Here is a 17,348-nt window from a genome sequence, read left to right as displayed (position 1 = left end):
CACATATAACCAGCGGTTAGTTCCAGCTTTTGAGATATACGCAAAAGCAGCTGGTATCACTACAGTGAATTCTGTCTATAATTGTACATCCATGACAGTGTATGCGTTTGGATGCTGGCCGCCTCATGATGTAGTGTGACGGTTGGATGAAATAATATCTAATTCAAATCTAATTCTTGTCTTTTGTTTAGAGTTTATACAGGTTTATATATATGCGGCAACCAATACTAACGGATATGCTACTATAACTGCACAATTATAAGCAAAATTCATCATAATGGTACCAATAATTTTTTGCAAATGCCTGGGAAATTAAGGGCAACCGCCGGTTATATGTAGAGGACTTGTAAAGCTGTTCAAAATGTTAGGCTTTACAACATATTTCAAAATCATTAAAATCGGAGAAAAGGTAGTTTTTCTGGATATTGACTAATTTTCTGTATGATTTATTAAATAGCGTGAATAAACATTGCATATTCTTCACTAAATCTGGTATTAAATATTTAACAAATGGGAGGGGAAGAAGTAAAGAAACTAATGTTGTTTAAGTCAAGAAGAATAGTTCATTTCTTAAAGATAACAATAATACAGAGTTTATATTTTTAATACTTACATTTACACATAATGTACAAGTGTTGTCTTATAACATTTAATAAAAAGAAAGAAATGAAATGGATAATTAAGAAATAAATAATGAAGATGATTTATGCAGTTTTAACATTGCCTTTTCCATCACGATGATGTTGCTGTTGTGATTTTTATTGTTCTCGTTACAGTATTTATTGTTCTCTTTGTGATTCTAATGTGTCGTTCGTATTATCATATTGATTGGCCAAAACTGGTTCATCCACATTTAGGTTGTAAAGTTTGTTTTCTAGGTGCCAAAATGGATAAAATACAGTAAGACTACAAATGCGATTCCATTTGGTTGCCATCGCATTGCGATGGTGTGATATATTTTCTGACAAATTGCGTAGATGGATTAGCTTCGATGGTGACTTTTTGACCTATCACTTTTATGGTAATTTCTTCTGGTGTCAATTGCGATATATCTGATGATACTTGAAATTTATCCTTGTCAGCTTTCGATTAAACTTTTAAGGAATGGATGATGATTGTGATGATGATAATGATAATGACGACGACGATGATGATGATGATGGTGATGGCGACGATGATGACGACGATGATGACGACGATGATGACGATGATGATGTCATTTGCCGCGTCTATGCGGTTGACAGACGAAAACTTCTGCGTTTAGAGGATCAAGATCATTGAAAACATCATCTGCATCTACCGTCGTGCCAAAATGCTGATCCCAGAGGCGATGAGCTCGGTTTAGATCTTCCCGCCAATTGAAAAACAACATCGGTATTAGCGGCATTGCGTGATTATTTTCAATGTAAACTCACAATGTTGTTTACATTTGATTTACGAATGTTCCCTCACTTTTCGAATATAAGTAATTTAAATGCTTCATCTACTAGGAAATTATTAGAATGTTTATTCTATGGAATTAATGTTAACATTAATTGTTAAGCACTAGTAGGTTAGGAAAACATTAACATTGTGCAATAAATATAAATTATTGTTGATTTACTTGCAACTAATTGTGCCGTAGTACTGTTGTATCGTTCACACATGAATCAACCGGTGGCAGCCAAGCAGTTCTCTACATAACTTTATACTACGTATGTATTCGTTACGTACTAGCGATAGTGATGGAAATACATACCACTACGCATTCAAGAAGATCCTAGAAAACACTAGATTGCCCTTGCCGTCGTCTTTTTATCAAACATCACTTCTATATAGCACACTTGCGCAAGATGATGTAAACACAGCTCATAGCTTTAACGATCCATGAACTGGTTCTTTAATGCACAAGGGTTCAGAGGCACTTAGACTCGAAATCGATTGCCTATTCATAAAATATGTAGAATTCATACGTATTTTGTATGATTGTACATATTCGTGTAATTTCGTGCAATCGAATATATTACGCAATACACACATAAGTAACTTGTTATGAGTCATAAACTTGATATATGTATGTATTTGATATGCTTTGTCATGAACTTGCGATTAGTCACGAGCAATTTCGAATTCTTTGAAAATTTTAGATAGTAAGAAAAGCAATATGAGTTATTTATGTTTAAGTGTACAATATACGTATGTAAAATCCATGAAAATTTATGTTTTAGTTTTAATTAGGTGTGTTATCATTTTCGACGCTCATTAATATCAAAAGTAGTAGTGTTAACGGCGATGTATTTATCGTTCTATTTTATATTTACAGAAATACAAATACAAATGTTCTTAATTTAGTTTACAAAACCATTTTAATGAAATTTAACGCGATAAAAATACAAAACAACGTTTATATCTCCTGTAATTATTTAATTTAGTTCTAATATATTTCTCAGTAAGGCAGGAAAGAATAAAATAAAATACTTCTTTATCTTGCAATTAGGAGCGTGCGGATACCTAAGTTTATGGGATCTGGACGGATTGGTGAAATTCCGGTGGGATAGGGTGAGATCTAGCTAGAAAGTTTCTTTGGACTAAAATTTGACTCAGATACTTACGCAAGATATTGCGGGTACTTGTAAGCATGAGACGGCAATCTAAGCTCAGATCGGTTTATATGTAAACCTTAGATCAATAAATATCATACTTAATTATTTATAATCTTTTTATTTTAACTTTATACATAAAAAGCATAATTGTTCTATATTTCCGGCTAACAACATTGCATCGTCAGCTAAATTATCATTGATGTTTGAACCTAACCTTCTTTTACACCTACCACACACACATACATAGATATACACATATCATAAATGCAGTCTCTATTCACCATGAAAATATTACATATCTAATTAAATTAATTAATTATTTACATATCTAAATAAATTTGCTCAAAACATTTCGCTAATATAAACACCAAATAAATACTCGAGATAGGAGCTACAAATAGTATCGAAGAATAAGGTAATAAAAATCGGTGTATCACTCGGTGCTGAGCTTTAATTTTCCTGCGCCTCCTCCTCCTTGTCCTTGTTTTCTTCGTTTCCTTCTTTCTGCATGTCGCATACAGACGGTTTACCGGTTTGCACGATCTTAATCACCCTTCCGCTATCCGAAGTTAATTTTTGCTTGCGTGGCACAATGATCGAAAGAATGCCGTCCGATGAAAGTTTCGAGGAAACTTGATCGATATCGCACTGTTCTGGAATTATGTATTTCCTCGTAAATTGTCTGGAGATCCAACCATGTTCATCTTCCCTTTCTTCATGACTTGCTTCAACAATGACAAAACGGTCTACGACTTTAACATTGATTTCTTCGGGTGCGAATTGCTGCACGTCTAAATCCACATGGAATTTGTCTCTGTTAGCTAACACGGTTGATACACCCCTTTCTCCTTTATGCAGGAGTTCATCCCATGGCCTGTAGTATTTCATCGGAGACTTTAAACCCGGTTTACGTGGTAGAAAATCGTACATACGCATAATTTTTGGAATCAGAATTTCTGGACTAATTCCAAGGAGCAAATTTTGATCTAAAATACGTTGAGCACGCTCCAAATTTTCCCACCAATTGGGACAAAATAATTGTTCTAGAGACATTTAGATTCGTAGATTTCTGATTAATTCAAGTAAATTAGATTAATTGAGGTTCTTCAATTTTTCGTGATTTAATATTATTATAATCTCAATATTTGGTCGCTTTGCGATAGATGCACTAATACGATCACTGTTCAGAACAGACTGCAGTATTTTCCAACGTGACCGTAGCATGTAGGAAAAGCGCTCCAATCGAACGGACAAGCGTCTAGAAAATTTGCAAGCACGCGCAAAACGAAATTTGTTGAAGCTTGAACAAATAGGTGGATAATTATACAAATGACTCGAATCCAATATCTTTTTAGCCTTAATATTTAACCTCAGATAATTCTATATAAGTAGTGCCAAATCCATCAATTTATAATAGTTTTTAAATTATATTCTTTTACTATCAACAATTTCACTATCATTTCAGTAAAAGAATACCTCTGTGCAAATAAAATTGAATTATTAAAGAACATAAAAAAATTAACTAAAACGCAAAATATTTTTTAAGGATGTTTTGAAATAAAAAACTAAAAATAATAGATGCTATTTTGGGTGTGATCAACAGATGTAATGTAGGTACATATATACAATTAATAAAGTAGGATATAGTTCAACTGAAAAATAGTGACTTTTTGATTGTAATTTAAAATTTCTGAGTTAACCAGCATGTGGTGAAATTTTGTTGAAGATCCCAGCACCAGATCATTAAAATATCTCAATATAATAAGTATAAAACTGTGCTATTTTATCACATGTGACTAACTACATAAAATAAGTGCACTCTATCATTAATAATATTAACTAATTAATTTTCTGTTCATGTTAGAAAATGTTCTTAATGGTAATTACAGTATGTATTATGTAAATGAAACATAAAACGTTAATATGAGCTATAAGAATATGCAATAAAAAAATATAGAGGTCTTTGAAAGCTTAAATATGACCTTCATCAAATTGTCTAACGTTATTTCAAGGTCAAAAGTCATTGTGATATGTCTCTCTTGATACTATATAACTTTTATCTGAAACATTTTTTCGCATTTCTGATACTGAAATAATCACTTGTAGATATTTGAAACGGACATAATGTACATATGTAGAAACGTTGCACAACATTGTGCGCGGTCAGTGTTTCCTTTAAGAATTCCTTCAGAAAATCGATACGAGTAGCCATTAGCATCACATGTATCATGAGAATGTCAAATTTAAATAAAGAATGATATTAATTTAAAAATATAAAACAATATATCAAACATGGTATAATTCATGCAAAAAGAATTTATTACAATAACATGAAATATTATCTTATAGTTTAAAAATTATTTCTATCAAATGAGAAACAAAAATTTGACAATGTACGTTACAAAATTTACGTAACTAATTTAATTTCCTTTATTCAATAATATATTCAATATTATATTATACATACCTCTCTATACATGTATATGTATTATTATAATATGTATATACAAATATACGCATGAATCATTATTCGGTTCGTTAATTAATATTTTCATTTTTAAATATAATAAGAATATATGTCTTTGTCGTATAGAGATCATAAAGCTGATGCAACATTATCGAACTTTACCTAACTAGGTGTAACGAATAGGTTGATGCAATGTATCAGAAGTTTTAAATAGGCAGCACAAGATTATTTTAGGAATATTTACAGAAAGATGTATTACACGATATTAAATTATGTAAAATAAATTATGTACATGAAATCTACCATTTATTTCGCGCCAAAATGTTTTAAGTAAAAATACTTTACTTTTCGCTATCAACACTTCTATTTATTACTATAATATAATAAATATAATATAAATATTCTATTAATTACTATAAGTTATTAAATCGATCGAAATATTGATCAACCTATATTTTGATAGAAGTTTTCAGAATTTTCGCGAAAAAAATTTGACTGCCGTTTCTATTATCCTCGCATGTGCAAAGTTCAAGTTGAGTATATATAGCATTGGGTTGCCGGCATGCGCTGTCAGTATACAAAGAGCGAGCAAGGAGTACGCACACGTTCTTGTTTCAATTGCAAAGTTAATTCTATCTTCATAGAAATATCGATAAACAGAAGAATTAAAAAATGAGAAGGGGAATAATATTAATTCCAAGATTGTTCTCCCACTGGTGGGAAGTGTTGGAGCGACCACATCAGTTATTTGATCAGCATTTTGGCAGAGGATTACGACCGGATCAACTTTTTTCTTCAGTATTTGAAAGACCATCTTTTAAATCATTTCCATACAGTTACTATCGATCATTGATAAATTGGGAACGAGACGAAGAATGTGGATGGTCCATAATGAAAAATGATAAGGACAGATTTCAGGTAATTCTCGACGTACGACAATTCAAACCAAAAGAAGTCGGTGTAAAAGTCGTTGACAACTTCATTATTGTAGAGGGTAAGTGTCTTTAAGATACATTTAATTAATATCCCGAATTTAAAAATGTTAAAAAGAAAATTATATATCGTTTGTCCCTTTTATGATGTAATATTAGCATCTATAGAAGTGACTGCTAACGAGTCTTACAAAAATTAGCTACAATTATTAATAATTGTTACGATATTGTTGTATATTAAGAGGTTTATAGAATGTTATTTTTACAGGAAAACACGAAGACAGAGAAGACGATCACGGTCTAATCTCCAGACATTTCGTTAAAAAATATTTAGTACCAGATCAATGTGATCCTGAAAAGGCTACGAGTACTTTGTCTACGGATGGTATTTTAACAATAACAGCACCGTTAAGGCCAGAAGCTATTGAAAGCAAGCGAGAAAAAACCATTAAAATCGAACAAACGGGAAAAGCGATGGAAGACGACGAACTTCTGAAAATAAAGCAAAAGCAATAAAAGCAATCGATTTTGCATATATATCTAGTATTTTTACCTATTTTTTAGTGTGTGCAGATACTTATGAAAATATTTTTTTATATGTATTAAGAATTTGAAGATTGTATATGAATAAATAATATATGTACATACACATATACAAATTGTGTAATGCTTCTTAGCCACCTGTATCACTTGTATTCCTTATATTCGCTTGGACAGTGTAATTAATCTTTCCAACTATTATAGAAAAAATAAATTTTTGTGTGGAATGAAATTGAATCAGATAATATTATAGGCAATAGGAGTATGCTATGGCATCCGACTATGTCGTAACATAAGGGTTATACCAGATTTCGTTATGCTTATGTTTCACATCTTGTTGATTGTTATTCATACATTGCAGAAGTATATGTACATATTTATAACAGTAACTTGGTTAGGTTTCTCCAGTTTGGAAACAACAAAATCATTAAGTATCGAAATTTCTTTCAAGCAAGAAGATCGTGTCAAACACAGCTTCTTTTTGTTTCTAAACTAACATCGTGTAACTGAATTGCAAAATATATAGAGAGTTGAGATACAATGTTTATTATGTAATGTAATAGAAAGTTTATTTCATAATTTTATATTTGCTAACAAAAGATATTGATATAAATTTCCAGCATTCCATAGTATAATATAGTGTTAAATGCAAGATAGATTACATTTCTAATTTATTTGTTAAATAAATAAAGCCAATAAAACACCCCAGAGAATGTGACGAGTTAGTTGCTTATCGTTACCTATCATTTTTTACGGATAAAGATAAAAAAACTATTTTATTATAAAATTTCTACACAATTACTTATGACCTTAGAAAATATAAAAATGCATAAGAAACAAAAGGCTTTCATAAAAAATAAAGAGAAGTGCACCGCTTTTAAAAATTGTATTATTTCAGGATTGAGGGTAGAATCAAGGTAATAACAATTAAAATGTGAAACTCGTGAGACTGATATAGTACTATTTACTTACAAATTTATTAACAAAAAAAAATATATAAACTTTACATACTTGCAGATAATGCGTATCACATTCACATGTTTATGAAAATAATGCGTATCACGAAACGAAAATGAAGTATTTACTCGCAATACTTATTAACATAATTAGCTATTAATAATTTATGTTATTCATTAATATTCACATAATAATTAATGTAAATGCACCAACAAGAGTATAACAATGTTGTTCGTTATAGTTTATATCGAACGATGAATACACCATTGTTATATTAAATAGGAAATATAATAAATGGTAGAACTTCACCATTAGAAATAGAATATGATAATAATGGAACTTTTAATTCTCCTCTTTTTCAGTTTGCTTCTGTTGTTGCTGCTTTGGTGGCTTCGTTTGCATTGCTGGCTTACCAGTCTGCTCTATCTTTATTACTCGTTCGTTTTCTACGTCTTTTTGATCCTTTCTTGGAGCGTTAATACTAAGGACACCATCTGCCGATAACTGCGATGTGACTTGATCGATGTCACATTGTTCCGGAATCAGATATTTTCTAACAAATTGACGAGAAATCCAGCCATGTTCATCGCGCTTCTCTTCATGTTTCGCGGTAACGATGACAAACTTGTCGACAACCTTAACGTCAATTTCGTTTGGTTCAAATTGTTGAACATCGAGGACGACTTGGAACTTGTCCTTATCTGCTTGAACAGTCGAGGTGCCTCTATCGTTGTTATGGAATATTTCAGTCCATGGTCTGTTAACATAAGTATTCCTTTTTCGTGGTTGTAGATATAATCCCCATCGATTTGGCATTATTAATTGTTCCGGGTAGAGACCCAATCCAAAATTCTGATCTGGCAGACGATGCGGGCGATCCAAAGTTTCCCACCAGTCAGAAAACAGCAATGGTGCCAAAGACATTTTGCGATGATTTAGCTTGATTAGTGGTAATGTACTAAGATATGTAACAGGATACTCTTGTTTTATGAAATTTCGTTAAATTCGCTCAAGCTCGCGATCTTCACTGCTCAATTGCTAACGAAACACTGACAAAGGCGTCGCCCACTGGCTGTATTTATCTGCGAGTATGCGCAGCGCATAAGTAGTCACAACGTTTCAGGAGACTTCGAGAACTGTCCGACTGTTGAGCATTGTATATATGTTTGTACTTACATATAACATAAGTAATACATATTATATATTGTATGTATACAATATTATACATACATACAATTACGCTAATAACCTATATCAACCCAGAAGTTTATATGTGTATTTACACATTAGAATGTATGTCAAAGTATAGAAAAAGAAAAATATGTTTTGATAAGAATTTTCTAGAATTTATAGACTATTCCTTCAATAGAAAGTTATGATTTTTGCTTTACTTTTGTAAACATTTTTCATTTTTTTGAAATCGTAAACAGTTTTAAAGTCAAGTATAGAAATTTTATTACAAAACACTTTTTTAAGTTTGTTTCCCTACTATAAAAAATGATTAATTTTTTTGAAAATGACATAATTCTTCATATTTTGTCTTATATGTAATTTAATATTGGAATAGTGTGTTATGGAAAATTGAGAAATTATTAAAATTTTGTATATTTTCATATAAATATGCTCGTTTTAAAAAAAAATATATATTAGTAATTAATTACTTATTTAAGATATTCTTGTTAAACAGAAATTTTTTTAATTCATAAAACTTGATAATTGTTGAGTATTAATAAGTTTAATTTCATTAATTTGATTTATTTTGAATGTTAATTTGTTCTCATTTGATACGCGTTGTAACCGTTAACATAAAATTAAGGAACACTGGATTTGGAACATTCCTTTAAATACGTTTGTAATGGAACTTCATTCAACGGAGCTGTCAATAGAATGTAAAAAGCGGTTAATTTCCAGGTAGGACTCTTAATAATAATTAAAGATATAATAGACTATTGTCCAAAAACTACATAATGGAGATAGAGAATTCGTGTCTGTTTAATTATATATTTATCGGAATAATATTTGATAGCATTTATAGCATAATAAGCTACATATAGCACAATTTTTGTGATACGATTAACAATAACATAAATTAAAGGCTTTACATACATTGTATACAAGAGTATCAAATGTCATATGTAATATCAATATAGAAGATACGCGAAGGTTCGAACTTGCAGCCTTTAATTTGTATTGCTAATCGCGCGTTATAAAATGTTCGCGCCCTTTCAGTCATTGAAATGACAGTGAGAATACTTTTAAATATTTCTTATATTATTTAAAATTATACACATTTTAATCAGACGTCACATATATTGAGTTATCGTGTTTTCCTACACGTTAATTCCTTTTTTTGTGCTTGGAAAATTCAACTTCCAGAAAATTTTATACATTTCTCGATTACTGTTCGCCCCCCTCCACTATGTTTTCGAACCATACAAATATGTATATATGTATTCGCGCGTAACTTCGATTGAATTTGAAAGAAACTCTTGGTGTCGGTAATCTCAGTGTTAGCCTTTGACGCTTGTTGACGTACATAGATATGTATGTATTTTATTGTGTTCAAAGAGTAAGAGTGAGAGCAATTATTAAATCTCTTACAAATCAAGAAAAGGAAGTAAAAATTTGAAGTGGCAAGATTATATTTTAGAGGTTAAAATAGAAGTGGAACAATGTTAATACTACTGATGCTATTCTCCAACTGATGGGTAGGTTTGGAGAGACCCCAGTGTATTTTTGATCAACATTTCAGACTCCCATTGAGTTCTGATTTGCCAATGCCTTTAGTTCCTTAAGGTGCTGACGTTTTGGTGATAAGACCTCGCTGCCGAGGTTTTCAAAGATTCCAGCCATATGAGAGAGACGTAGATTGCAAATCTAGTGGAATATCTACTGTACAAGCTGATAAAAATAAATTTCATGTTACCCTGGACGTTCAACAATTTGTTTCAGAAGAAGTAATTGTAAGGGTTGTGGGAGGGAATGTAGCGGTTGAAGGCAAACATGAAGAAAGACAAGATGAGCATGGATTTATCTCGAGACAATTTGTACAAAAATACCTTGTGCCACAACAATGCAATGTCAATCAATTAAAATCAAGTTTGTATTCTGATGAAGTCTTGATGATTAATGCACCAAGGAAGGAACTTAACCCACAGTCAAAGAATGAAAGAATCATAAAAGTTCAAATTATAGGGCAACCAGCTTTGAGAAAAGTCAAATCTAGCTGAAATACGAAAGAAAAATCAAGTTCAGAAGAACTCTGTGCCACAGAGAAGACAAGAACATACAGTAAAGGTTACTTAAGAAGATAATTTAATATAAAATTGATTGGATTATAGTGAAAAATGCCTATTCTTTTACAGTATTATGTGATTTAATCAGCTACATAAGTTCGAAGCATCTTTATTCGTTTCGTGCTAGTCAATAGAATATTTAGATATTCTCGTTTTGTCTAATTCCTTACTCTTTTCATATAATCATAATTTGAATCTGTATATTTTAAATAAGTGCCAAGCTAGTTATAAAAATATGTATCTATAAAATAAATTGAGAAGAGGTCCAGTGTAAGAGGTAGCTATGCCACAATTGTAGTATCGTGAGATATCAGGACTTTTGTGAAAATTTGTCTCACTAGAAATTGCATAATTAAGATTACAATTTTTTAATTTAAACAATGATATAAAAGTAATGTATCTGGCTTAATGTTATATTTTTTATTTTATTTTCTATGTGCCCAAATGTGAAAATTGGATTAAAAAAATAACTACATAAAAGCTATTTTAGTTATATCAAAAATTACAGCACAGGTAGGAATTTTGCTATGTAGTTATATATGAACGGATAATAAACAAATACCAAGAAATTTCAAAATTAATAAAAACTTTTTCTACCTTTTGTGGCATAGGTCCTTCTTGCACTGAACCGCTTAATTTTCTCTATTGTCACATTTTCATGTACTATTTAAGATTCATCTTTCATAAAGCATTTTTTAAAAAATTAAGCTACTCTTTTTGTATAACTATGAATTTTTAAATTCCCCTTCCCTTCCCTTAAACATAAATCATATTTAAAGTGTAATTTATACCTTGATAATTTTCATAAATAAATACAACACATCTATAAAATATCAATTTTATTAAAGTTTTGATACAATTCATTATATACATCTATCATATATGTGATAAAAATATAAAAATATAAAAGTTAACACTTGCTTTGTTAAATATATATTTAAAAGGCAGTTTTTTTTTTTTGAAAAATGGACGGAATCTTACATATAAAAATTTTTCCTGATTGATTATTTAAAAAGACAGCAATCTATATGTTTTATATATAAAGATAGTTACTCTTTATATTTAAATGATTATTTACACTATATACAGCAATTTACTACTTAGATTTATTGCATGTAAACGCTAATCGAAGTAAATAGACTGAATTTAATTTTCCAAAAAAGAGCCAATAAATTTATGGTACAAATTTAATATTTAGAACACATTTTGTGTTGCAAATTGTTGTATTATAATACCCAAAAGTAATAATACTGTTGACACAGTAATATTATCAGCATTGTTACATCTATGGTCAAAGTAACAAAAACACCATGTTACTTCATCATAATAGTCTCTATGAATATCTAACTGCCAAATAGAATTATTTACATAGTGTCCCAATTGAACATCCTTTGCAGCTGGTCGGCAGCCTTCATACCGATCAGCTGGAATGTCTTTTCTAAAGCTACGAACAGAACTTAAACAATCGCGTGTTATCATGGTTTCAGCTGAAATATATATTAGAAATATAATTAGAATATTGATAATAAATTTATTTTTAGTTGTATCTAAGAATACGATACATATATGAAAAAGAAATTACCTCCTTTTCTCTCAATAATTTTTATACATTTATCATCATATTCTGGACAAGTTTCTCCCCAGTACCATAGCCAATTTAAAGGAGTGCCACACCCAGGTTGATTACTATTACATCTGTAGCAGTATAAACTGTCTCCTAAAATATAATGTATATTATAAAAATAATATCAAAAACTAGATTAACCATACTCTTTACACAATGATAAATTTAACTGATTTAATTTTACCTTTATTAATAAGTACAGTCAATAAGACAGCAATAAGGAACATTCGTTTATTCATTTTTGCAATGTAATTGATACGAAAATTTTCGATCTAAGGCGTTTTCGATATCAAATTGATAGATTTATTACTTTGATGCTAATCTATGATATGTAATACAATAATATATAATAAGTATCTTAAATGTTACTGGAATGACGCCAACAATAATATTTACTGATACTAGCTATACTTTCTTAACATCTTTATGTATCCTGTATGTATATGTACATGACATATTCTGTTAACCTAGACCTAGGATATATGTTGGTAACTCTGTTGGTGTCACAATGACACTTTTTGTAAGATTCTAGTGATTTTGTGTATAGCTTACACCTGGTGCCTTTTTATTTTCAGTATATGTTCTTTAAAATCATTGTATTTAAATTGTTGCATCATATATGAAACTATAATATTTTTAATAATTATTTGTTTTAAGCCAATACTATTTTATTTTGTTACAATATTTCTTCGTTAATGAATTGACAGATTTGTCATAAATGAAGTATCGGTCACGGTTACGTAAACAGGTTTGAACACTCCTAAACCGGAAACATAGAAGAAATCGTCTAAAGATTGAGTCGTACAAAATTAACATGGAAGACAAGAAAGGTCTCACTCTGCGCATGCACAACATATGTATGTATGTATATATATAGACACCATGAGTGTTCAGCAGAGACAGAGACACTTTAATCATCTCTGTCTGCCTCGCAAGGACGAGAACCTTGCTGTCCTCCATGTTGATTTTTCATGACTCAATTTTCAGATGGTTTTTCCTAGTGAATGTCGAGATCTGTTTATATTTTCGTGCAGTGAATTACAGGTCTATAACGACGAGGTGCAGAATAGACGTGATATACAATATGCAATGCATTTTCGTATCTCACATTATAGAGGTCATTTGTTCCTATCATTTTTCTATCGCATCCAAACATTTTTCTATCGCATGCGATGTTATCGATTCAGTACAATATTGGTTTGAATTGGAACTAAAGTTTTCTATATGACTTACTGTCCGTAGAATATATGTATGTAATTCTCTCAGCGATGATAGTTTTGAACAATGGATTTTCCTTAAATTCCTTCAAATTCTGTAAGAAATACCCATGAGTAGAATCAACGTACGAAATGCTTGGAAGTAGAAAAATATTTGCGTGAAAAACATATAAAAGCGTAAGAAGTTCTCTACATTTTGAACTGATGGTAAGCGAGTAAGGAGCTGTCCGGGAAGTGGGGACCTCTGGCTTACAAATATTAATATCAAATCTTTTATTATGTATTTCTTTCAATTCTATTTAATTAAAATTAAAGTGCCTTCGTTTTGAAATCAAAGAACAAGTGTTTTGCGCAACGATTCTATATATTGAATACTGTATTTTTTAAGTTTAGTTCTATAATTTGTAATTAAAAATCTTTTGAAAATAACTGTAGTATTTAATATTTCAGCATGTTTAGAAAAATTGCAATTTTTATTTTAATTTTATGTTATGAGGCAATTATTAATTTATTAATTACCAAAAACGTAAGAGCTTGCAAATATGTTTAATGTATTCTTCGATAGGAATACTTATTTCAATATATCTCTCAAAATAAATTAATATATATATATATATATTAATTTATATATATTAATTTATTTATATTAATTAATATATTAATTTATATTAATTTATATATATTAATTTATATATATATTAATATATATATAATATATATATATAATACATATATATATTCAATTTATGTATATATGTATATATATATACATAAATTGATGATTTTGTATACTCTGTATACTGCATTAATAACTATTAAGATATGAACATAACTAATGTCTTGGGTTACGAGACTCGTGCAAATCTAAAAGAATAAACAGGGAGGAAATGCGGTATCTTGCTGCCATTCTTGCCGTTGGAATTGGTGGCACTATATTACGATCGTAGGATATCGTTTAGAGAAGTCCTCATTGTCGCCGAACGAGATCTCCGGATTTTGTCCTTATCCTCGGACAACCGGCGAAAACTTTCACGATAAACTTGACGGGAATGTCCTCGAACCGCTGCTTCTGTCCCTGTTACCTCTCCCCTATCACCGTTGCTTGCCGCTTCCGTCATAATCGACCATCGGTGGGGTTTTCCCTTCGAACACTGGAAACGCGATTTCGTAATCTCGAAGAAAGTATATGTATAGTTGCACCTTCTTCCTTCTTGCATCGTTTCAGATACCAAGATATAGATACGGAACGGGACCAAAGGTTCGAAGCGGAGAAAATATGCGAGAGACCGAAGAGTACGAGATATCTCATGGATTCTGAGAGTAATCGCCCGAGGCGTTCAACCAATTAGCTAACTCCACGGTACTTCACCCTCGAAACCGCTAACGAAGAACCTAAGCGAAGGAAGAAAATCGAGAGGATGGAGGGAAATCCAGATATTCCTTGCGAGCTGGATCCTGGTTACTGCGTGGATTCGCCCGCGGCTCATCCCGCCGTTACGACTGCCCTCTCTGAGAACGTATGCCATCCCCGCATCATGTTTTGCTCGTTTTTACTTGGCCTCCTGTTTATTTTGGTAAGTGTCTCACAACCAACTGGATTTCGATTACCGATTCTATCATCGAACTGCGAAGATTACACGTGATACAGCTGACTTATAGTCGTCAAACCAGTTTCTAATCCAGAAACCAGAAAACCAGTTTCTATTTCGAGGACTAAATATTGCTAAATTGAAATCATTAACTAGTAGTATCAATTTTTGCTTAAAATTTTTTAAATTTCAACTTGAAGCTTCTTATAAAAAGTTTCTTTAGACAATTTTTTGTTTTGTGGCGGAATAGATGTTTCACGACCACATTTCTATTCTGCTTACACTTCGGTAGGTAAAGGTCCCATGTCGCGCAGTATGCTCATTTGTTTTCGCATATTTACTTATGTTTCAAAATTAGTCAAGGGAAATGTTTAGTTTCCCTAATGAGATATTTCGCCTTTCACTTATTTGTCGCTGATGCGAAACTTTTAGTTCGAAATATACTTATTCTGAGTGAAAATTTTGTTCCCATGTCCATGTATTTACTTGCTGCGAAGCACAAAGCAACTACTGCACAATAGACGCAGAAATTTGTCCCATAAACAGATATGCCAAGATGAATAAATTCAAAGGACTTAATGAAATAATAAAGACGGTGTGCATATTAAATTGGATACAGAAATTATTCAATTCGTTTCATAAACACATAGTGAAAAAACACAATGATTCTGTAATTCTTTGTGAATATTTCATAATTCATATTTTTTAAATCCGTAGTATCATCATTGTTCGAGTTTATCCATTAAAAAATTGTTAATTTATAAGAAATCTTCTCTTTTTCCTCTTTTACGAATCTACAATACAATCAAAGAGTAATGTTACCGCATGCATCAAACTTCGACTTCGATTGGAATCATTTCGATCTTTTCCCCTTTGTTTTTCCTCCTTATTTTCCCGGAAGTTCAGGCCGCAGAACGTAAAGGGTAGTTCAACGAGATCGCTAAGTTTCCATCTTGGTTGCCATTTAGTGCTTTGAAAAGTGCCTGAAGCAGCGAAACCGGTAGACAAGCTACTCCAATGGAAAGAAGAGGGGGACGAAAGAAAGAGTGGGAAACAAAATAAGAAAAGTTTAAAATAAAGCGGAGATATAAATATAAAAGTTGATAATTAGAAATCAATTTATAACAATTATACGAAGTAAGGATAATGAGTATTAGTTTTGATAAATAGAATACAGATAATAGCATAAGAAAATATAAATAATGCTAGGTCAGAATTAAAAAATTGCTATTAAATAAAATTGATCTTTGTTTTTGATATGTCAACTTCGATGTAACTTCAACTCGAATGCAGGTTACGTTTCGCGCGAATCCGGCCACCTTGTCACGGCGCGTTTATCAGATTCTTGTTTATCGAAGCCTTGAGTAAATTGGCTTGGAAGGTGGGCACTACTCGGTCGCGGAGAGATTTATGGTTACCACTGACTTCCATGGAGTTTTCCACGCAGAGTGGCAGACTGGTGTTGGAAACGCGATGCTCTCACGTCGTTCGCAACGTGACGGCATAACTTTGCATAGACCGATATGTATGAGCCACCTACGCGTCATCCGTATGTACAAACACTTCCAGTCGAATCTTGTGATCGAGATAAGGCGTTCGGTTTCGAGCACGAAGCACGACTCGTTGGCATCCACATCGCAAGATAAGTTACGACGCGAATACGAAAGAGTCGCTTCTCTGCAAATTTATAGGGAATCGTCTTCTTCTTCCTCTTATCGAGACAACTTGTGTAAATGCACCAACACGCTAGAATCGACTCGATCACGCGCCAGAACGTTTGTTCACGTCGCGTCGCAACATGTGGAAATTTTTAATTCGCCTGTGTCATGCTATATTTGTTGAATGCCGGCGAGCAACAAAGTCGATATAGATTCATCGATAATTATATGTTCGAAAGGAATGAGCGACCTAATTCAGCTCCGGTTTCGATGACATTTTCCTTTTTTTTAATTTCCTTCTTCCTTTATCTGGTCAGTGAGGTTTTTCTCGTTAGAAACAATGAACAAACTCGCTCCAAATGATCGAAAAATTACTGCGTGTTTGCGTGCGTAATATGTATTGATAAATGTATACAATGTTTTCCAGCGATTCGTAACGAACGAATTTTTCTTTTGCACCATTTTCGATGTGACATTGGAGTGTAT

The 17,348-nt window shown here is 31.6% G+C and overlaps 4 protein-coding genes and 1 long non-coding RNA gene across 5 annotated transcripts; 2 read left to right on the top strand and 3 right to left on the bottom strand.

The window, feature by feature from the left end:
* Nucleotides 1-2,680: 2,680 nt before the first annotated feature.
* Nucleotides 2,681-3,794, bottom strand: LOC126868717 (protein lethal(2)essential for life-like). Its single transcript, XM_050624511.1, has one exon. The coding sequence runs from the start codon at nt 3,633-3,635 to the stop codon at nt 3,033-3,035; it is 603 nt and encodes a 200-aa protein (XP_050480468.1). The 5' UTR covers nt 3,636-3,794; the 3' UTR covers nt 2,681-3,032.
* A 1,814-nt stretch (nt 3,795-5,608) lies between these two features.
* On the top strand, nt 5,609-6,630 carry LOC126868719 (protein lethal(2)essential for life-like). The gene is made up of 2 exons (XM_050624513.1): nt 5,609-6,043; nt 6,250-6,630. The coding sequence occupies exons 1-2, from the start codon at nt 5,722-5,724 to the stop codon at nt 6,495-6,497; spliced, it is 570 nt and encodes a 189-aa protein (XP_050480470.1). The 5' UTR covers nt 5,609-5,721; the 3' UTR covers nt 6,498-6,630.
* Nucleotides 6,631-7,474: 844 nt separating this feature from the next.
* Nucleotides 7,475-8,554, bottom strand: LOC126868718 (protein lethal(2)essential for life-like). Its single transcript, XM_050624512.1, has one exon. The coding sequence runs from the start codon at nt 8,400-8,402 to the stop codon at nt 7,821-7,823; it is 582 nt and encodes a 193-aa protein (XP_050480469.1). The 5' UTR covers nt 8,403-8,554; the 3' UTR covers nt 7,475-7,820.
* Nucleotides 8,555-9,112: 558 nt separating this feature from the next.
* On the top strand, nt 9,113-10,410 carry LOC126868738 (uncharacterized). Its single transcript, XR_007690731.1, has 2 exons — nt 9,113-10,186; nt 10,266-10,410. It is a non-coding gene; the product is annotated as an uncharacterized LOC126868738 (long non-coding RNA).
* A 1,188-nt stretch (nt 10,411-11,598) lies between these two features.
* LOC126868724 (uncharacterized) lies at nt 11,599-12,887 on the bottom strand. The gene is made up of 3 exons (XM_050624517.1): nt 12,583-12,887; nt 12,357-12,491; nt 11,599-12,261 (listed from the first exon to the last, which is right to left on the bottom strand). Exons 1-3 carry the CDS (start codon nt 12,635-12,637, stop codon nt 11,969-11,971), a joined length of 483 nt encoding a protein of 160 aa, XP_050480474.1. The 5' UTR covers nt 12,638-12,887; the 3' UTR covers nt 11,599-11,968.
* Nucleotides 12,888-17,348: the final 4,461 nt, after the last annotated feature.

This window comes from Bombus huntii, chromosome 8 (assembly GCF_024542735.1).
Source record: "Bombus huntii isolate Logan2020A chromosome 8, iyBomHunt1.1, whole genome shotgun sequence".
In the NCBI taxonomy this organism is placed as follows: Eukaryota; Metazoa; Arthropoda; class Insecta; order Hymenoptera; family Apidae; genus Bombus; species Bombus huntii.
The sequence above is the reverse complement of the archived record's forward strand: the minus strand, read 5'-3'. Positions and strand labels throughout refer to the sequence as shown.

Coding starts and splice junctions, on each gene's coding strand:
- LOC126868724 (XM_050624517.1), bottom strand. CDS start 12,637: ATGAATAAACGAATGTTCCTTATTGCTGTCTTATTGACTGTACTTATT. Junction 12,492..12,582: donor GACTGTACTTATTAATAAAG/GTAAAATTAAAT, acceptor ATTATATTTTAG/GAGACAGTTTATACTGCTAC. Junction 12,262..12,356: donor AATTATTGAGAGAAAAGGAG/GTAATTTCTTTT, acceptor TATATATTTCAG/CTGAAACCATGATAACACGC.
- LOC126868717 (XM_050624511.1), bottom strand. CDS start 3,635: ATGTCTCTAGAACAATTATTTTGTCCCAATTGGTGGGAAAATTTGGAG.
- LOC126868718 (XM_050624512.1), bottom strand. CDS start 8,402: ATGTCTTTGGCACCATTGCTGTTTTCTGACTGGTGGGAAACTTTGGAT.
- LOC126868719 (XM_050624513.1), top strand. CDS start 5,722: ATGAGAAGGGGAATAATATTAATTCCAAGATTGTTCTCCCACTGGTGG. Junction 6,044..6,249: donor CAACTTCATTATTGTAGAGG/GTAAGTGTCTTT, acceptor TTATTTTTACAG/GAAAACACGAAGACAGAGAA.